This window comes from Emys orbicularis, chromosome 1 (genome assembly GCF_028017835.1).
Source record: "Emys orbicularis isolate rEmyOrb1 chromosome 1, rEmyOrb1.hap1, whole genome shotgun sequence".
Lineage (NCBI taxonomy): Eukaryota > Metazoa > Chordata > Testudines > Emydidae > Emys > Emys orbicularis.
The window spans coordinates 67,838,216-67,860,635 of NC_088683.1; the positions used below are offsets into that span (position 1 = coordinate 67,838,216).

Sequence of the window (22,420 nt, forward strand, 5' to 3'; positions counted from 1 at the left end):
TCAATTTTTCTAGAGTAACTCAAAACGATCTTGCTGGCCTAGAGAGCTAGGAACCCAATTTTTGTTTTGTTCCTGGACTTCCAGCAGTGTTCCTGTCCCTTAGTCAGCCTTGCTTCCTCTTTATTTTTTGTTACACAAAAAGAATCAGGGTATCTAGAATTTTTGTTTTGCTTGTCACCCATCCTGTTTTTCCCCCTTTTTACTTTGTTCCTTCATAGCAGCGTCCCATAATACTTAGCAGTATTGATGTGATCCTTAGTGCATTTATTCTGTCTAGGAAGTACTGTGTTACTGATCTCCACAGGATTTGGACAGCGGATAGCCTGTGGAGATGTTTTTATCTTAATATATGTTGAATTATCCTTCTTTTCATTGTAATTTAAGAGCATTCAGTGGATGATTCTGCTATCCTAGGGTATTTTAAAATATACATTGGAAGGTACTTCAGGAATTTATATTAGTGAATTCATCTTAAACTCCAGAGTTTATAATGGCTTACTCATGTGTAAGTTTCAAGAAAATTGGAACGAAGAAATAAGGGGAGAGATGGCAGTCTTCATGATTGTTTAATACAATTTTCAGTAATTATACAAGGCTTACCTTTCAACAATAAAAACTTATCAATTTAAAAATGAGTATAAATACTGGTAAAACTCATGAAACTTATTTTTGCATAACAGAACATTTCTGTTTCAGCTTCATTATACTAATATATCAGTATATTATATATAATATATCTATGGTATAGTTTCAATTTTACGTCATAGAATTATATCCAGTTCTCACAATATTGTGTAGTATTACAGGCATATGCTTCACTATTCCATGTGGAAGTTTGCCAGATTTCTTCCCCCCCTGCTCCTCCCCAAAGAAAATAAAAACCCTATAACTAATATTTCTTACTTCTGTAAAAGTAATGTGATTTTATGGCCCTGTAGCTGTTTTGAGTGCATATTGCCTGCTCAGTTTAAGTATCTAAGGTATAAAACCTTATTTGGTTGGATGTGTCATTCAAATTGTGGGAAAGACCATAAATTACATGTATATGTGTTTTTCATATACAGATGCTCTGTGAGTTATGTAAACCAGACGTACACAAATCCGAGCTTACGGAAAAAGTTCCGTAAGCTAGAAATAAAAGTGGTGTGTGTGTGTGTAATGGTCAGAGATACGTTTCTAACTTACGCAAAAGTCGAGTTACGCCACGCGTTCTGGAATGGAACGCTTGCGTAAGTCGGGGAGTGTCTGTAGATTCTTATAATTTCTTGTCTTTTCATATTCAAGTATGAATATTACTCGGGATTTCCCCAGCCACCTTAGTGTGCTGTACATGCTTTCTGCAGTCATGCCTTGCATCACACGTTGTTCTAGGCAGTTATGCTGCTGTGTAAACTGAAACTTATTAAAATCTTTAAACTGATTTTAGTTAATGTATAGTTTACAGTGTTGCTGCTAAATGTAGCAATGTCAGTTTCATCAGAAACAGTTTGCACAGTAAAAATCTCTCTCTGTTAAAAGGTAAAAACAAATCCCATGTGGAAAAATATTTCCAGGTTTCTGAGAGTAGCAAATAGAAACATCTCTTGGTAATTGATTTCTTGGCATATTTGCAGGTGATTTTCTAAAAACATTGGAAGACCCAGATCTCAATGTAAGGAGAGTGGCCCTAGTGACGTTTAATTCAGCAGCACACAATAAACCATCATTAATAAGAGACCTTTTAGATACTGTGCTTCCTCATCTTTACAATGAAACAAAAGTCAGAAAGGAACTAATAAGAGAGGTAGGTGAACTTGGTGAGACTGCAAAATATTTGCATAAGCTGATTTTAAATTTTAGTAAATATATTCTTTTCTAATGTTTTTTGTGTACAGGTGGAAATGGGACCATTCAAGCATACAGTTGATGATGGGCTGGACATTAGAAAGGCAGCTTTTGAGTGCATGTACACTCTTTTAGATAGCTGTCTCGATAGGCTGGACATATTTGAATTCCTAAACCATGTTGAAGATGGTTTGAAGGATCATTATGACATTAAGGTAAATTATCATCTTGTACATTTATGCTTAAACTTGAGCATGCTGACATAATTAATATGAAATATTGGCTAAACAGTGACTTCTTTTAAATATTTTGCAATGTTTTTGCTGTGCAAATATTGTTCAATTGACTAGAAAGCTGATATAAATATTACCTGAAAACTGTTTTTAAATATACAGTGGGATGTATAGTGAATCACACTTATACTAAGATGTTGCTGTTTTAAAACTCCTTGTATAGTGAACTAAAGAAAAGACCTTAATTGTGCAGAACTTAATTATCTCTGAATTGGTTTTCCCCGACTAGATGCTAACGTTTTTAATGTTGGTGAGACTGTCTACTCTTTGTCCAAGTGCAGTACTGCAGAGGTTGGATAGGCTTGTCGAACCCTTACGTGCCACATGTACAACAAAGGTACTGTCTTAAACTGATGCTTATGTTCTTGAGTAATACTTTGAACTTTTTGCTGTTATATAGAAATGTTATGAACCTGAGACTTGAATATTAAGTATATTGCTGTTTGAGAAGCTGTCCATATGAATTTAGTATTACCTGTAGTTCCGGACTGCTGATGCACAATAGGTTTACATCCGTAGACTTTGTGCATGACTCAACTGCATTTTAAGGCAAGATGCCCAAAGTAGTAGCTTCGCTCACGTAAAGTGCACCAGTAGTCTCTTTATGCATACCCTGACATAGTTGAGTTAGAGCATGGGAGGGCAAGCTACGGTCTGCGGGCCGAAAGCCACTGCCGGACATGTTGGCCACTTCCAGGAGTGGCGTGGGGCTAGGGCAGGCAGGGAGCCTGCCTTAGCCTCTCTGCGTGCCGCTGCCACCCCGGAGCTGCTTGAGGTAAGCGGCACCAGGCTGGAGCCCGCACCCCGAACCCCTCCTGCACCCCGCACCCCAACTCCCTGCCCTGAGGCCCCTAACCCCCTGCCTTGAGCCCCCTGCCACACCCCGCACCACTCCTGCACCCTAACTCCTTGCCCTGAGCCCCTTCCTGCACACCGCACCCCCTCCCGCACCCCTGCCCCAGCCCTACATTCATGGCCCTGCATACAATTTCCCCACCCAGATGTGGCCGGCCAAAAAGTTTGCCCACCCCTGAGTTAGAGTATGGCTCTTTAATTTTAAATGTTGTTGATCAAAAATAATTTGGGAGGCTCATGCAATACATCATATGAAAAATAGTTCCTAGTAAAATTATAAGAGAAGATAGTGAGGAAAAGAGTATAAATCCCTTTTCTAATCTGAATTTACTTTTTCTAAGTTTTTTAAAGTTCTTTGGATTATTTGGTCTCCTCTCTGTCCCTCAGAAGCCTGGATGCCATTTAAGCAACTTGAAAACTCAACTTTCATTGTAGAAACTGAATATGGAATATTGAAGAGTTTTTAATTTTTAACAATAGAGGTTTAAAAGTTACTGGAGACTTACAACTTGCTTCTGAAAGGTGAAATAAGCAGTTTGAAGGGAGGAGAGCAGTGTAAAATGTTGCTTCCCCTCCCTTCTTTTGAATACTTCCTTACTTAAATTTTTAAGCTTGTTCAGGCAAAGATCATCTTTTGTTCTGTGCTTATACAGTGCCTCGCACAATGAGTTCCTGATCCGTGACTAGAGCTCCTAAGATAATAATTAACTTACACAGTTTCTTGTTACCCATCTTCCACCAATAATCTGCTCCTTATTTCACTTGATGGATTTAGAGAGTTTGACTTTCAATGATGAAGTCCTGTCTGTGTACCATTAAAAGTTCTTGTGTAGGAATAATAGCAAAAAGGTCTAAGTGATCAAGAATATGCTTTGGTCAGTATGTCCATTGCTGTATTCCAGTGGTTCCCAAACTTGTTCCGCCGCTTGTGCAGGGAAAGCCCCTGGCGGGCCGGGCAGGTTTGTGTTCCTGCCACGTCCGCAGGTTCGACTGATCGCAGCTCCCAGTGGCCGCAGTTCGCTGCTCCAGGCCAATGGGAGCTGCTGGAAGCGGTGTGGGCCGAGGGATGGACTGGCCGCCACTTCCAGCAGCTCCCATTGGCCTGGAGCAGCGAACTGCGGCCACTGGGAGCTGCGATCGGCCGAACCTGCGGACACGCCAGGTGCACAAACCAGCCTGGCCCGCCAGGGGCTCTCCCTGCACAAGCGGTGGAACAAGTTTGGGAACCACTGCTGTATTCTAATTTGTGCTTCTGCAACTCATGGTAATTTTTATAATGTTGTTACTGACCTTACAACCAGTTTGGCTGCTATTTGCTTTGAATCTGTGTAATGATTTGCTAACTCAGATTTTTGTTTTGTTTTGTTAGGACTGTTTTTGCTTAATCTGCAATTTTCAGGCTCTAATCTATTTGTAAGGTTTTTTTAATTAAGACTGCTAAACATCAGATGCACTACAGCTGTCCAGTCTCCTGTGGTTACCTTTATATTCTTTTCATCCTAAAAAAAAATCCTGTGCAGTATAAACTATTTCAAGTGCTTGTCAAATTAAAGTGGTAATATGGAAGGAAAGATACCTTACATTGACTGGTTTAAGAAGAGCTCAGTTTTAAATGTAAACTTCCTAAATATATTACTTTTTCTACAGGTAAAGGCAAACTCAGTGAAACAGGAGTTTGAAAAACAAGATGAACTGAAGCGGTCTGCCATGAGGGCAGTAGCAGCCCTTCTAACCATTCCAGAAGCAGAGAAGAGTCCGTTAATGAGTGAATTTCAGTCACAGATAAGCTCTAACCCTGAGCTGGCAGCCATCTTTGAAAGTATCCAGAAAGATTCATCATCCACTAACTTAGAATCAATGGACACTAGTTAGATGTTTGTTCAAAATGGGGACCATTACGTTGAACCATATGATGCACTGAATTGACAGGTTAAGAGTAAGAAACAGAAAAATATCTAATCTTCACATTGTTCCACTTTATTTACTTTTATGGAGACAGTTGGCTTTTTCCCATTGTTGCTTTTCTAGCATTTATTCCAGAAATACGTATTTCCATGATCCAGAAGTTGTAAACCACTCATGTTTTAGTGGATTTGGCCACATTTGATACAGAAATAAAAGGTTAAAACATATGGTGTATGGAAATAGCTTCCAACATCCATTTGCCCTGTAATGTTTAGGATTAAAATGTTAAAATTTTGTGACCATGTTTATTTTCTTTTTTTTTAAATTTCTTCTTTCTGTAAAAACAAAACCACCATGTTTTTGTATAACTTTTATTCTTTTGTGTTTCAGCTACATAAATTGATTTGGCTGGCCGATAAGAAATTCTTCTGTGTAAGATTTATTATATTGCAGAGGGTTTGGGCACAGTTTAAAAAATGCAGACATAGGTAAATGTCATTTTTAAAGGTGTGGGGATTAGAAAATTAATATCCCTGTTGTGCACACTAACTTTGCATGAGCAAGTTTACAAATATATATTGTCTGTAAAACAGCATGTGCAGTTTATTCATAATACATCTTAAAATAAGTAATACTGTATCAGTGCAATTTTCAGGTATTTATTTTTACATAGAAAATGCATTCATAGAGGAAGGGAAGAGGGTTAAATTTGAATCTGTTTTTTTAAGTGTAGGTGTGGTGAACTACAGGTATTTTTACAGTGAAAGTAATCTTGTCTGCTAAACCAGTGTTTCCCAACATGGAGGATGGAGTCCCCTGGAGGTGTGGGGGTAGACAAGCAAGGAGGTTGGGATGGTTGGGCAGAGAATAGTGGGTGGGAGAAAACTGCATAACTCTGGACCCAGCTCACCCTCTATTATAAATGTGTCCCAGAAGGTGGCTTCTTGAAAGGCCTCTGCCTTCCATCCCTCAGCTCTTAATAGTGCAAGTAATGTGCAGCATTGCTGCCAGGAAACTCTTTTTTCTTTTCTAGTAGTGGTCAGAAGGAATAGGACATGTGTTCTGGCCACATTGAACCATCAATGGACTCCCATACCTGAAGCATCTGGTGAGTGGGAAACAGAGGAGCAGTCACGAATGAGACCAAACTGGAAAACTAGATAGCAAAAAGATACACAAGAAAAGTAGTAGTAATAAATGGACAAAGACTGCAGCAACTGTGCCGGGGCCTAGTGAAGGGGGACACTGAGGTGGTGGGTGCTTGTCCATCAATTCATTGGAAGTGGCGTCATCAGAAAAAAGTTGGAAACCCACTGCCTTAAACTGATTAATGTAAAATTCCAATCTCTGTTTCAGGTCTTTCTCTAGTTTAGTTTTGCTTGATAACTTTTAGCCATTTAGAAATTCTTGAAGCCCAATACTACCACCTTTTTCTGGCAAACATTGATTCTTACAGGACTACCTGTAGCATGCTTTGTCTAAGAATTCTGTGGAGCTTAGTAGGTTGTCAGGATTTGTTAGCTAACAGAGGTGAATTGTTTAATTTTACTTACCCATTTATACCTTGGTGGGGTTTTGATGCCTTTTACTTTAAAAGGACCTGAACTGAGGGGAAAAGTTTACATGAACACATACAGTAGTTACAATTTCAAATAATGGGGCAGCATTAGCATCATTTGATGTTGTAGCTTCTGATCTATCCTCAAAATCTTCATGTTTATGTAACTGGAAGTTGACTTCTGGAAATGGAGTTTGTCAGTTTATCTCCTTCAACTACCAACATATTTAAATGTAGTGGAAGGGGACTAATCAAGGGTGAAAAGTAGTGATGGCTGATTTTAGTGAGAAATTACATTTGGAAAATGCACCTTTTTATTATTGGAACCATGAATTGAGTATTTCCTCTGCTGTGTACCTTATCTGTTTTAACAGCTGTACTAATTAAGAATGTATTGTGGTTATTAGTTAACAGCAAAATACTAGGATCTTACGTTGTCTAATGTGCACTCACAATAAGTGTGAAGGGTTTATAGACTTAGACATAGGAAAGGACAATCTGAAAATTTAAACTTAGTAAGGGACACTGAAATAGTAAATTTAGATACAAGTGTAATAAGACTTCTCCTTGGAGAAATTGCTACATATTAGTCAGTATTACAAGGTATCTAATGTTGTGGATACTCAAACTTACTTGGTTTTCTTGTTCCACAGTAAATTGCAATACAGCAAGCTCCAGGACTAAGCAGGAGCTTGAGATTCTGTTTGGTTGACATTTCTCTGTAAAACGCAGAGTTTCAAGGCCAAACATTGAAAGATGTGAAAGAAAGCGTAGCACAGTAAGCGGAACAAACAATATATAAGCTACTCTTTTTCCACTTTGACCATTTGAAGTTGCAGGTAGGGGAGGAAGAGAGAACTAAATTTTCTTATGCAGAAGAAAACTTTCTTAGGACAAAATTACAGAAATTAAACTATAGTAAGATTTCTGATCAGTAATTACAAAGAAACTCATTGTCTTCCATCAAAGCAGGAAGTCACTACATCAGATTTAAACATGTATTTAGGTGCCTAAAGATACAAACTGGCACCTAGTGGGGCTTACAAAAGTGCCTGTCTTGCACCTTCAGCACCTCAATGCCCTCCCATCCTTCTTTCCTAGCATAGTTTGTGATGCAGACAGTGCTATTTATCATATGAAAGGATGGTGTAGGAGTTTTTCAAATTTTAAGGTAAGTATTTGACAATATGTATATTAAACCACTGTTAAAAAAATCAAGTAACTTACAACTCTGAAAGCTTATGCTCATTTTCTATTCTGATTGACATTTTCTCCCTCAAATTTGTCAGACTTGTTTTCTTCTAGGAAGTATCAGTAAAATGGCAACTGTTGCTGCAGCACCAGCACCGTTCAGTTTGAATGAATCGAAACAGTGGCGAGTGTTTATAAAATCTTTTGAAAAAATCTTCATACTTAGGCTTTGTCTACACTGGCACTTTCATTGCTAAAACTTTTGTTGCTCAGGGGTGTGAAAAACGCCCCCTGAATGACAAAAGTTTTAATGATGAAAAGTACTGGTGTGGACTTACTGGTGTGGACCTACTGCCCCTCGTTGGAGGTGGTTTTATTTTGTAGCCGGGAGAGCGCTCTTCTGGCAATAAAGAGTGGCCACACAGCGCACTTTACAACGGCACGGCTGCAGCGGCACAGCCGTGCCGTTGTAAGGTGTGCAGTGTAGACATAGCCTTAGTTAGCTTTCTGGTTTGTTTAAATATAATTGCTAAAAACAGCTGAATTGGTGATTGTATTTTCTATTGAATGTCTTAGCATTAGGCTATTATGAATTTGCCTGCGGTAGGAGAATTGGAAAGAGAAACTTAATGAAAGCTTTGGGAGAGCATTCTCATACAATATTTTTATGGTTTTTTTCCATTGTTTGAGATATTATCTGCTTACAGATCTTTCCCTATCGATTTCCTCCTTTCAGTGAGCAAACTGACTTTTCAGTTTTTGAATGTCACTGAAACGAACAGCTGTTTGTAGTTACTTTACCAGTGCACAAGGACAGCACAGCTCTAAGAACACTGTTCAGTAGTTGACTGCCGCAAAGCCTGCACCAGGAACATTGGGATGCAAAGTGTTTTTTGATAAACAATTTAAGGCATGGTTCTCTAAAAAGTGACTATTAAAATGGCATCTTCCTATTCAACAGATTTGCTCCTTGAGTGTATTGTCACTTTTTTGCTTCAGCAATAGGTTTTTGATGTCTTTTGCTCCTATTATCACTGTAGAGCCAGTGTGTTTAAGAAACTGAGCTGGATACTTCTACTTATTTTGCATCAATGTTTACGAAATTCCATGTCAAACCTGTACAGACTCATGGAAGATACTGGGATCTCACAGGTATAACTGTGAGGATCTTATTTGACCTTCTATTACCGGTGATATGAGAAGAAAAGAACCCTGTTTCACTATTAGAATCCAGGTTGGTTTGCAGGACTGGAAGTATAGAAGAAACACATTTTAATTTCTAAACTGAACGCTTGTTATGAAGAAGCCTGAATCAAGAAACTTGAAACTACAGTGCCCTTTTTAGTTTCTTTCCAGAATAGAATCTTCTATTGGATGACATTTACTAACCAATTTAAAAAATATTTTGTTAAAGTGGGTTTTCTTCTCCCACGTCACCATTAATAAAAATTCAACAGACCAAATAAGGTCCTTAGTTATACTTGTACAATCTTATTCATGAATTTGCACATATGCAATTGACTGGAATTTACTAAAGTAATATACAAGTAGTAATAGAAGTTGAGAAGAGGCCTGCCACTAGTAAAAATTTGTGCTTAAACTGCTTTTTGTCTGTCTTCAAAATGAGATCCTCTCAAATGGGAAAGGTGTTCAGTAACCTCTAGTCTTATGTAGAAATAAACTGTTACATCTGACATGAGGTCCTTTTTTGCAATAGACTCTGAAACTTACGAATATCTTAAGGGTGCCACATTTTAGCTTTCCTCCACAAAAAGGTTGAACAAAGAATAACATCCAATATACAAGAGTTGACAAAATCAAAAGAATTAAATTCAGCAACAGCAGTAGAGAAACTGCTGAAACTATTAGGGTTCTATATACTGAGATTTCGATCAGGCCAAGATGCTGAGTCCCGGGTGCTAAGTCCTTTGTCTTCCAGTCCCAGGTGCAGCCGCCCTCACTTTTTCTGTTTTGACCTGAAAAGGCCCCTCTACCACTTAAAAATCCTTTCAGAGTACTTGCCTTACCCTGTGTCAGGGACAAATAAGTGCTTCCTGTTTAAACAGGGCTATCCTCATGTCTGGAACCTGAAAGCTGCCCTCCTCTGTTTTTGACTAGCTCAAAACACCGTAGAGCTTTATTCTCATTTAATCAAAGGCCTTCTGATGCTGCTTTGGCAGTGAAGTGAGTATAAATGTAATTCATACTCTTTTACACTATTGGAACAGTGTCAAGGAGCTGCAGAACAAATGATAATCAGGTCCCTAAATATCTTGTGGTGTTAAAAAGGTGGCAGTTTATAGCGTCTGGCTTGGAGCAGGCCTTTGTAAGTGAGAGTTATTAAAAACATACCTTTCCATTACTCCTGACCTAGTTTCCTGTATGAGTCAGACAGGAATGTCTGACTGAGATCATGCCCACTAGCTACACAACAGATTCAGGCTGAATCCTTGCCTATTTTTTTTAAATGGTTCTATCTCCCATGACTACCTTCAAATAGGTAAATGTGAGTTAAATAGATTCCAGAAAATAAAAATGGGTCTGTTTTGAGTCTCTCTGTAGTGGGTTCAAATCAAATTCAGTCTAAACTATACTGCTATGAGTTGGTCTTTTTTTTTTTTTTATTAAAGTGTTTGGAACAGGATTGCTGATAACACTATGCAAGCCCTCCATTAAATCATACTGTCTTTCTCTAGTCTTTAAAGTTCGTGAGCTTGGCCTATCTGCTAATACATAATCTGCAATTTATTCTTTGTACCTAACCTGTGTGATGATGCAAAGTAGTAAGACTATAATGGTAAATACTACATGCTAAGGTTCGACTTACGTCAGCTTTCCATTTTGCTAGTTTATTTAAACACAAGGAAAAACTGAGCTGTAGAAAGCTGGTTTGGTCAGTATTTGTATTAGGGAACATTACCTCGTTCAAATGAGATGTAACACTGCTCTACAGCCAAAATGCTTCTGAAATAAATGTAGTCAAACTTTACTAATTCTGGGTCACAGAACGAAAATGATGCTTAAAATTGTTGATTGGCTCTAGTTTTCAAGATATGCTATTGGGTCAGTAGCAGAGTTTGGGAGAAAATGGCAATTGAGCCACCAAAGAGACCAATATGGCCACAGCTGCAGCCTAGAACTGAGGGACAGTCAGTTATACAAAAGGAGGAGCCATCAGAGAGAAAAGTGAAGGGTTCAAAAGATGCTCACCCAGAGTGTAGCAGACAGCCCTGACCCCTTTCTGTTCTATGTGGTTTGCAGGGGAATATGCAAAAAATTCTCTCTTGATGGACAGTGATTACACTGCTCTACAGCCAAAATGCTTCTGAAATAAATGTAGTCAAACTTTACTAATTCTGGGTCACTGAGAACGAAAATGATGCTTAAAATTGTTGATTGGCTCTAGTTTTCAAGATATGCTATTGGGTAGGTATATACGACCCTTGACTTGGGAATGGCGGAGGATAAGTGAGTTATAAAGGGAAGGGATCTCAATTTAAACCAGAAATGACTAAAATACATCTTTGACTGGATCTATGAATAAATCTATGACTTGGTTTGGACAGTACTTGCTTTTTAGGCAAAACAATGAATGATGCAATCTGAAGCTGGTATTGCGTCATACATGATATGAATTGCATCATGTTATTCCTAGAAGTCATGGATGATGCAATCATAACGAAGCTTACATCACTCTGCTGAACAAATTGCCCTATATCAGCTCTAGAAATCATACAGTGTCGTGCTCTCTTATTTGTCAGTGTTTGATTTTGCAAAGGGACACATTTCTGTTTAGCCAAAGTGAGCAGAGATGCCTCGTACTTGTGTGAACAGTGCAGATAACTTCTGCTATGTTTGTGGTGAAGTGACTTTTGCATCACAAAAGCGCAGTATAAGCACTATGGTTAAGAAAGCCTATCACCTTTATTTTGGCTGCAAAATTGGAGATCAGGACAAGAGGTGGGCCCCACACATATGCTGCAACACTTGTGCAACAAATCTTTGCCAGTGGTTGAACAGGAAAAGGAAATCTATGCCTTTTGCAGTGCCAATGATTTGAAGAGAGCCAACAGATCATACCAGCAATTGTTACTTCTGCATGGTGCCTCCAGTTGGGAAAGGTGTGTCAAAGAAGAAAAAGTGGACTGTGCATTATCCAAACATTCCATCAGCTATACGCCCAGTACCCCACGGAGAAGGACTGCTGGTTCCTGATGGACCAGAATCATTCTCACTTGAGTCAAACGAGGAAGAGGATGAAACTTCTGGTCCTGAACCATCAATGTCACAGGACCCACATTTTCTCCCATCCTTCTCCTCTGAACCACACCTCATAACACAAGGTGAACGGAATGACCTTGTCAGGGATTTGGAACTACCCAAGAGTAAGGCAGAGCTGTTGGGCTCCAGACTACAGCAGTGGAATCTCCTGGCAGGTGATGTTAGGGTTTCCATGTTCCGTGACCGTCAAAAGGATCTTGTCCCATTCTTCTTCATGGAAGGTGATCTTGTAGCCTGCAACAACATCGATGGTGTGATGGCAGCCCTCAACATCGTTCACGATCCAGATGAGTGGAGACTGTTCATTGATTCATCGAAGACGAGTCTTAAAGCTGTTTTACTGCATAATGGCAATGTTTTGCCATCAATTCCAGTTGGTCATGCAGTCCATATGAAGGAAACCTATGACAACATGAAACAACTTTTGAGGTGCATAAACTATGACCAACATCAGTGGCAGCTTTGTGGCGATTTGAAGGTTGTTGCTCTCTTGCTTGGTCTGCAGACTGGATACACAAAGTACTGCTGTTTTCTCTGCGAATGGGATAGTCGTGCAAGAGATTCCCACTACATCAAGAAAGATTGGCCACTCCGACAGTCATTGGAGCCTGGGAGGAAAAGTGTTCAGCATCCACCACTTGTTGAATCAAGGAAGATTTTGTTACCACCCTTACACATCAAGGTGGCTCTGATGAAGAACTTTGTCAAGGCCATTGACAAAACACAAGCAGCTTTCAAGTACCTCCGTGGAAAATTTCCAAGCTTAAGTGAAGCTAAGATAAAGGAAGGTGTCTTTGTTGGTCCTCAGATTCGTGAACTTCTTTGAGATGATGCATTTGACCATGCACTGCGTGGCAAGGAAAAGACGGCATGGAAAGCCTTCCAGTTAGTGGCAATAAATTTTCTCGGAAACAACAAGGCAGACAACTACAGGTTGTTGGTGGAAAACCTCCTCAAGGCATACAAAAGCCTTGGTTGCAACATGTCACTAAAGATACATTTTTTGCACTCTCATCTAGATTTTTTTCCACCGAACTGCGGAGCAGTGAGCAACGAGCACGGCGAGCGATTTCACCAGGACATTGCAACAATGGAGAAACGCTCTCAGGGCAAATGGAGCCCATCAGTGCTTGCAGACTATTACTGGACAGTGACAAGAGATGCTCCATGTAATGAATACAAGAGACAAGCCAAGAAGCGCCGAGTAGACACTGAATAGGACTAAACTATGTACAGAATAGTTTTTTGCCTTTTGTTTCATAATAAATTTTATTTATATAACCCTTTTGCTGATTTTTAAAGTGTTACATAAACAGGACAAGTGAAATATTATCATGTAAAGCAACCATAAACACATGAAAAGACCTAGGTTTACAATTTATGATTAAAACTCTATCTACACAATATACATAGACATAAAATGTAAAAACTTAAATATCTTAGAAACAGTAGCCAATCAGTTGTTTTAATTGTCATATTTGAATTCAGCACATCAAAATACATAATAAATAGCACAATTTATCTCTGAAGCAGACGACGTCTCAAAAATTGTAGACCAGTGTAATAGTCATCTTCCATAACAGCTCAAATTGAGACAAAATGAGATGGTGATACATACAACTATGATGGGTGTATTAAAACAACCTGAAAAAAATAAGCAGAAAGGAAGTTAAACTTATCTCAAACTGGCCAAGAATGTGGTCTCTGATCCATCTTCCCAGTGGGAATGATCTTCTAGCCTACAGTTGTCATTTGCATTCTAACCCAGATTATTTGAAGCTGACATCTTGAATATTGCATGACGGGTCCTAACCAAGATGGTATACTACTCCAAAGCAGAAATGCTTCTGGCTTCCTACAGACCTTCAATGTTTTTCGTCTCTGCAGGAATATGGGCATCCAGGTCCTCCTACTGATCTTAGCGCCACTTAAATTTCTTTTATGGAAAATCTAGACCTGTGCCTAAGACCTCTTACCATATCTCACATTTTATGATTGAGCAATGTCATAAATGCAAGCTCATCTAAGTCTCTGGTGGATCATCCAATGTTATCAAAGTTCCATATGACAGCATTTCTGCAGCACAGCTTCCCTCCTCATTCGTCACAAATGGGTAATGCATCTAACCTGTGGAATTTAGAGTTCGTCCAATGTTGCTGGAGGTTCCAGGACTAAAGCCTGCTCTTCAACTAGGGCCGACAGAATTTCTATCTCTGGGTGCAAAAAAAACGTTACTGGTTCAGTTCCTTCAGACCATTTTGTTCTATAACTTTATTTCTTATTCATTTTTGGTGCAGTAGTTACTTCATTTTAACTTCTAGCTCCAGTCTCCCTTTCCAGAGCTGAGGAATTACCAGAGCAGCATTTTTCTAATAGAGTCCCTCAAGCTCCCCTGCAGCAGAGAAACATTGCAAATATCAAATCATCATCCAAGGGTGGGGGGAATGCATGTGTGTGTTTATAGGCAGCTTTCCAGGTGCTTCAGAGGGTGCGATATGCACTGTTGCCACAAGCTCACTCTTGCTCTGCCAGGGCACACACCTTTGAGACAGACTGGCCTTCCAGGGCCTTGGCCCCAGCCCAAAGTCACAATTCCTGGTAGGCACTTCCTATGGTGAGCATGAGAATTCCCAAGGAGAGGAGACACCCATCAGCAGGCTATTAGGGAAAGTCTTGCACCTAGTGCAAGTAAGATCTGCAAAGTAGTTTTCCATTCATCTGCAGGGGCATGCGTTGGTGAAAAGGTGTTGCTGGGTTGGTTCCCTAATAATTTCTTCAATTACAAAATTTATGCTTCATATGGGGGGGGAACTTCTGTTTCTGTCTACTGTACTCATTGAAATTGTGCTCTCCCTCCCCTCCTGCCTGCACTTCTGTGAATCACTGCTTGCTACTTTCCATTTAAATGAAGCATCTACGCAGCAGAATGAAGGTTGTTTTTTTTCATTGTTTTTACCTGATTTTCTTTCTGCTAGCAGCTTCCTTCGTTATTCAATCAACACTGCTAGTCTGGTAAATGACTGGAATGCAAGTTGGAACTTTTTTCTAGAGGGGAAACAAACTTATGCCTGACTTAAGTTTAGTCTGGATAATTTCAAGTTTGGCTTAATACTGATAATTGGCTTCTACAGCTTTGGAAGAACTTTTGGTGGCCTGAGTTGATGCACAGGGCTTAGTCCTGGAGCCTCCAGAAACAACATTAGACTGTCTATGAATTCTACAGATGAGGGGTGTCACAGTTTTGAGGTTAGCTGCGCCTCTGTCCCTGCCGTAGTCTGCTCAATGTCACTCCTCTTAAATCTCAGGCCTCTAGCTGCCCCTCTCCTTCCAAACCAGGGATTTAGTTTTGAAGTTCCCCTGCAATTCACTGAGCTTATTCTAGTAGGTCTGACCTTAGGAGAGAACCTGCTCTTCTGCTCTCTCCCCGGGGCTGTGACAGTGGTTACCAGTGACCAGTCAGCTTTCACAAACCATTGTACATTTATTTTAGGACAAAAGCAGAGAGAAAACAAAAAGGAATAACCAGTCTACAGCCACGCTAAACTTAACTATTGTAACCATTGTCCACATGGAGGTCTTGGCTGGTTTCCAGTCCTTCACACCCTTCCCAGCAGAGTTTTGCCCTCTTGGTTACAGGTTCATGTCAGTTCTTTGCTCAAAAAGAGGGGGTCTCAGCCAATTTGGGCTGACACTTTTTATATCAAAAGCTTTTTCTTTGTCTGCCAGGGCTCTTGTCCCCAATCTGAATCAGTATATGCAATTCCCAGGAGGGGGAGTGGTAGCTCTCTGGAGGTGTTTACCTGTCTTTGGATCTGTTGTAATTACCCTCCACTAATTTTAGTTCCCAGAGGAAGTTCAGTAATCCCCCACAGTAATCCCTAGCTCACGAAGATACACATCACATTAGTAGATACAAAAGTTTATAAGTTTATAAGCCTATCGCATCTGGCCCAACTCAATATTAGTCTTTCGACACTTCTCACAGCAGTCACAAGAGACATTACTCATTTCTGATGAATAAGGAGAGAAGCTGCTAACAGAAAATTATCAGGTAAGACATTTTTTGGTCTTTTCAAAACAATTAAGCCTACATTCCCTACCTGGGACCTGCCTACAGTACTATAAATTCTCATAACCCATCCACTTGAACCAATGGTATCTAATTCCCTGTACTTCCTTTTAATAAAGACATACTTTCTGTTCATAATTGAATTGAAATCTCTCTAGTACAAGCCTTTACTGAACTTTTCTTTCAATATCTCACTGAAGAACATTTTTTCTTCATTTTCCCCAAACCTAAACATCAATAAGAAATTGTTGTGTCCGTGAAGAGCAGACATGATATCATTAGGGGACATGAGATGATATGATAATCATATCATTGACAAAATAGTGGAGGCATAAGCAGAACAATCCTCCTCCAGCCAATTTAACTCTCCTGCTACACGGACCTAATAAAACCAGCTTGATGGGCAGCATAGAGCTTTCTATGACAAAGTTAGAGTGATGCAGTGTCAGTATAGACACTGCGCTTGCTTACGTCACCCTAAGTGGCCTCCAGGAGGTGTCACACAATGCCCATCATGACTGCTCTGGTCAGCCATTTCAGCCTGCTGCCCTGCAGCCAGGTACATAGGCATGCACCCCTCACCCTTTAAACCCCCTGGGATTTTTGAAATTCCACTTCCTGTTTGCTCAGTGTGGAGAATTCACATTGCATCTTCCCTGCTGACCATGCTGGCTTTCTGCAGCAAATGCGCTTCCACCTGGAGTATACCAGATTTGGATCTGTTGAGTCTGTGGGAAGAGGAGGCTGTGCAGTCGCAGCTCCGATCCAGCCATATGAACTTTGATATCTATGAGCAGATTGCTCATGGTATGGAGGAGAAGGGGCATGAAAGGACATGCAGCAGTGCTGTGCTAAGATCAAGGAGCTAAACCAGGCATACCAGAAGGCAAGAGAGGCCAACCGTCACTCTGGTGTGCTGAAAATATGCTGCTTCTGCAAGGAGCTGCACACCTTCCTTGGCGGCAACCCCACCTCCACTGCCAAGAGCCCCATGGATGCTTCGGGGGGATTGGAGGCAGCAGCCAGCGGAGTCTCAACCCTGAGAAGGAAGTGGTGGACAAGGAGGTCTAGTTGGTGGAGGATGTGGGATATAGGCAACAGGGTTCTCCGGTGGCGTGTCGAGCCAGGACCTCTTTTTTACTTTGGAGGGCTCTAGCCAGTCCCAGCAGTGTGGCTCTGGCATGCCTGAAGCAGGAGGGGGGAGCTCCCAGTAAGTACTCACTTTGCTTTGATACTGCATAGTTACATGAAGTAGAGGTGTCCTTTGTTTTGTTACATGGTGCACATGAGGTACTGTTTGCATCTGCTTCTCATTTCCCCTGTGCAGCTACGCAGTGGGGACCCTGTGGAAAAGTTTGTTAATGCACACTGAGATCTCCCAGGAACTCTCCATAGAGATCTCTAGGAAACTTTCTTGCAGATATTCTGCAATCCTCTGCCAAAGGTTCCTTGCTGCGCCGATTGGCAATTGCTTCTGGAGGAACCAAAGCAGCACACGGGAGAGCAGCATATGGACCCAGTCTGAAGCCTCAAGCATGCAGGAGATGCACCCTTACATCATTGGTTACTCTCAGTAGTGAGATATCAGCTTTGATCACCTCCTCCCTCTTGAAAATGGTGTCAGTATTCAGAAGAGTGTCCCTAGATGCTTGTCGTGATCCCCTTTTGAAACCACTCAGACCCTTTATCCCATCTTGCACCTTCCTCCCCTGGTCTGACCATATTTATTGCTCTTGCCATGCTACGTGCCTGCCAAGGGAAAATGAGAAAGATGTCTATGTAACTTTTATGATTCAAGACTGTGAGTGCACTCACAATACTGATTCTGTGTATTGTTTCTTTTGCTTCTGCAGATGTGCCCTTGAGGGCCAGCTCCTACACAATGGCAGACCATCTCCATCAGATAAGGAGGTGAACAAGGTGGAGTAAAGAGGACATGTTTTGAGCAGTGCCTCAATCATCTGATCATGCAGATGGTGAGCACAGAGGATGGAGAGAAACAATAAACAAACTCAGAATGGATAGCCAGGAGAAGAGACGGGGCAGGCGTGGATCATAAAGGAGCAGGAGCGAAGATAAAGTTCATGGCGGACTAATGAGAGCTGCTCAGTCTCCTGATTGTGCTGAAGGTGGAACAGATGTGCACAGACACCGATTCTGTGGATGCTCCGGGGCAGGAGCATCCACAGAAAAAAAAATAGTGTGAGCTCGGCGCCCACAAGCCAGTGATCAGCTGTTCAGCAGCATGCAGGAGGTTTTGTGGGGGAGGGGGCAGAACGGGAGGGGAAGAGGCACGGTGGGGGCAGGAAGAGGTGGGGTGGGATTGGGGGAAGGGGTGGAGTGGGACAGGGCCTGGGGCGGAGCGGAGTTGAGCACCCTCTGGGAACTCAGGAAGTTGACACCTCTGCATATGCGTGCTTGACTTCCCCTGCAGCCCATAGAGAACTGCCTTCCTTGCTATCCCCAAGGTCCCTCCCGCCCGTTTCTCATATGTTCCCAGCTCATCACAGTACCCACAGTACTCCTAGGCACATGCTCCATAATGACAGCTGGACTTACACACAACTGTGAGAGCCTCATTTGAGAGAGTGCTGCTTAGTGTCATGTCCCTTATAAAAAATGGAAATCTGTGTATTGCTGTTTAATAAAAATGTAGTCTTAAAAATACGATTCTTTATTTGTGTCCTACACAGGGTGGTTGCAACTAAAATTCATACACAGGAGCAGTCAGCACATTTGCAGACTACAATTAATGCTCAGGCAACAATCGTTACACGGGTCATTCAAGGTGGCAAGTAATGCCTGGATGAATGCTTTCTAGAAAGACACATTACTGAGGCTCATTGTCAAAATGCTGCTTCAAAGCCTCTCTGATTTGAATAGCCCCTTGTTGAGCCCCTCTAATAGCCCTGGTATCTGGCTGCTCAAAATCAGCTGCCAGGCAATCTACCTCGACACTCCACGCTTGGGGAAACTTTTCCCCCTTGGCTTCACAAATGTTATGCAGCTCACAGCAGGCTGCAATGACATTTGGAATATTTTCCTCACTGAGGTCTAACCTGCCAAAAAGGCAGCGCTAGCGACCCTTTAATCTGCTGAATGCACATTCTGCTGTGTCATGCATCTGCTGAGCCTGTTGTTGAAGTGCTCCTTGCTGCTGTGAAGGTTTCCGGTGTAAGGCTTCATGAGCCACACAAGTAAGGGGTAGGCTTGGTCTCCAAGGATCACTATAGGCATTTCCACATCCCCTATTGAAATCTTCTGGTCTGGAAAGAAAGTCCCTGCATGCGGCTTTCTATACATTCCAGTGTTCCTGAAGATGTATACGTCATGCACCTTTCCTGACCACCCTGCATTGATATCAGTGAAACGACCCTGTTGATCCACCAGTGCCTACAATACCACAGATAAGTAGCCCTTTCTGTTGATGTACTCTGTCACAAAATCGTCTGGGACCAGAATTGGGATATGCGTGCCATCTATCGCTGCATTGCAGGTAGGGAATCCCATTGCCACAAAGCCGTCCACTATTTCCTGCATGTTGTCCACTGTCAGTCCTTCGTCGTAGTAGGTGATCAATGACCTGCACACTTGCATCACTGCAATCCCCATGGTGTAGTACTTCCCAATTCCTAACGGATTTGTGCCTGACCAGAAGCAGTCTGGAGTTGCCACCTTCCACACAACAATCACCACGCGCTTTTCCACCCTGAGGGCAGCTCTCATTTTGGTGTCCTTGTGCCACTGGGTAGGAGCAAGCTCCACACACAGTTCCAGGAAGGTGGCTTTGCATGTGCAAAAGTTCTGCAGCTACAGCTCATCATTGCCTACCTGCATCATGATCCAATCCCACTAGTCCAGTGCTTGTTTCTCAAGCTCGATAGTGATGGTCCATCATGTGCAGCTGCTCTGTGAATGCCAACATCAGTCTTGAATTGTTTCTTTCCATGGTACACAGCAGGGCAGGCACCATGGATTCCTATTTGGATTCGCAGCTCATGAAATAGTGCAGGAACAGCTTAGTTGTTTTCATAACGCTCATCACAAGAACAGTGAAGGTTCCATGCTTTCAGGCAGAGATGGCGTGTGCAAAGTTTACAGGGGCAGTTGAAAAATGGTGAGAAATGTAGAGTCAGAAGTCCATGGAATGAGGGATGGGGAAAACTGCATCATGGGATGGTGATTCTGCCCCCATAGACTCATAGACTTCAAGGTCAGAAGGGACCATTATGATCATCCAGTCTGACCTCCTGCACAACACAGGCCACAGAATCTCACCCCCCCCCCACTCCTGTAACAAACCCCTAACCTATGTCTGAGTTATTGAAGTACTCAAATCGTGGTTTAAAGACCTCAAGTTGCAGAGAATCCTCCAGCAAGTGACCCGTGCACCACGCTGCAGAGGAAGGCGAAAAACCTCCAGGGCCTCTGCCAATCTGCCCTGGAGGAAAATTCCTTCCTGACCCCAAATATGGCGATCAGCTAAACCCTGAGCATGTGGGCAAGACTCACCAGCTCCCAGGAAAGAATTCTCTGTAGTAACTCAGATCCCACCCCATCTAACATCCCATCACAGGCCATTGGGCATATTTATCGCTAATAATCAAAGATCAATTAATTGCCAAAATTAAGCTATCCCATCATACCATCCCCTCCATAAATGTATCAAGCTTAGTCTTGAAGCCAGATATGTCTTTTGACCCCACTACTCCCCTTGGAAGGCTGTTCCAGAACTTCACTCCTCTAATGGTTAGAAACCTTCATCTAATTTCAAGTCTAAACTTCCTAATGTCCAGTTTATATCCATTTGTTCTTGTGTCCACATTGGTACTGAGCTTAAATAATTCCTCTCCCTCCCTGATATTTATCCCTCTTATATATTTATAAAGAGCAATCATATCTCCTCTCAGCCTTCTTTTGGTTAGGCTTTGCCAAGCTCTTTGAGTCTGTTTTCATAAGACAGGTTTTCCATTCCTCGGATAATCCTAATAGCCCTTCTCTGTACCTGTTCCAGTTTGAATTCATCCTTCTTAAACATGGGAGACCAGAATTGCACACAATATTCCAGATGAGGTCTCACCAGTGCCTTGTATAACGGTACTAACACCTCCTTGTCTTCACTGGAAATACCTTGCCTGATGCATCCCAAGACCGCATTAGCTTTTTTCACTGCCATATCGCATTGGCGGTTCATAGTTATCCTGTGATCAACCAATACTCCAAGGTCCTTCTCCTCCTCTGTTACTTCAAACTGATGAGTCCCCAATTTATAACAAAAATTCTTGTTGTTAATCCCTAAATGCATGACCTTGCACTTTTCACTACTAAATTTCATCCTATTACTATTACTCCAGTTTACAAGGTCATCCAGATCTTCCTGTATGATATCCCAGTCCTTCTCTGTATTAGCAATATCTCCCAGCTTTGTATCATCCGCAAACTTTATTAGCACATTCCCACTTTTTGTGCCAAAGTCAGTAATAAAAAGATTAAACAAGATTGGTCCCAAAACCGATCCCTGAGGAACTCCACTAGTAACCTCCTTCCAGCCTGACAGTTCACCTTTCAGTATGACCCGTTGTAATCTCCCCTTTAACCAGTTCCTTATCCACCTTTCAATTTTCATATTGATCCCCATCTTTTCCAATTTAGCTAATAATTCCCCATGTGGAACCGTATCAAATGCCTTACTGTCTAAAAAATCTGTTACCTTCTCAAAGAAGGAGATCAGGTTGGATTGGCACGATCTACCTTTTGTAAAACCATGTTGTATTTTGTCCCAATTACCATTGACTTCAATGTCCTTAACTACTTTCTCCTTCAAAATTTTTTCCAAGACCTTGCATACTACAGATGTCAAACTAACAGGCCTATAGTTACCCGGATCACTTTTTTTCCTTTCTTAAAGATAGGAACTATGTTAGCAATTCTCCAGTCATACGGTACAACCCCTGAGTTTACAGATTCATTAAAAATTCTTGCTAATGGGCTTGCAATTTCATGTGCCAGTTCCTTAAATATTCTTGGATGAAGATTATCTGGGCCCCCCGATTTAGTCCCATTAAGCTGTTCGAGTTTGGCTTCTACCTTGGATATGGTAATATCTACCTCCATATCCTCTTTCCCATTTATCATTCTACCATTACCCGAAGCTCCTCATTAGCCTCATTAAAGACTGAGGCAAAATATTTGTTTAGATATTGGGCCATGCCTAGATTATCCTTAACCTCCACTCCTCCATCCTCAGTGTTTAGCAGTCCCACTTCTTCTTTCTTTATTTTCTTCTTATTTATATGGCTATAGAACCTTTGACAACTGGTTTTAATTCCCTTTGCAAGGTCCAATTCTACATGGCTTTTGGCCTTTCTCACTTTATCCCTACATGTTCTGACCTCAATAAGGTAGCTTTCTTGCTAATCCCTCCCATTTTCCACTCCTTGTAGG

The 22,420-nt window shown here is 41.4% G+C and overlaps 1 protein-coding gene across 2 annotated transcripts in view; it reads left to right on the plus strand.

Moving 5' to 3' along the window:
- Positions 1–5,176, plus strand: part of CAND1 (cullin associated and neddylation dissociated 1) — a 45,179-nt gene extending 40,003 nt beyond the window's left edge. Inside the window, exons 12-15 of one of the 2 annotated variants that reach the window (XM_065419544.1) lie at positions 1,614–1,783; positions 1,875–2,039; positions 2,347–2,454; positions 4,620–5,176. In XM_065419544.1, coding sequence (XP_065275616.1) covers positions 1,614–1,783; positions 1,875–2,039; positions 2,347–2,454; positions 4,620–4,844 — 668 coding nt within the window. In that variant the 3' untranslated portion in view covers positions 4,845–5,176. The remainder of the gene's footprint in view (positions 1–1,613; positions 1,784–1,874; positions 2,040–2,346; positions 2,455–4,619) is intronic. The other variant, XM_065419551.1, reaches the window with a different exon arrangement.
- Positions 5,177–22,420: the final 17,244 nt, after the last annotated feature.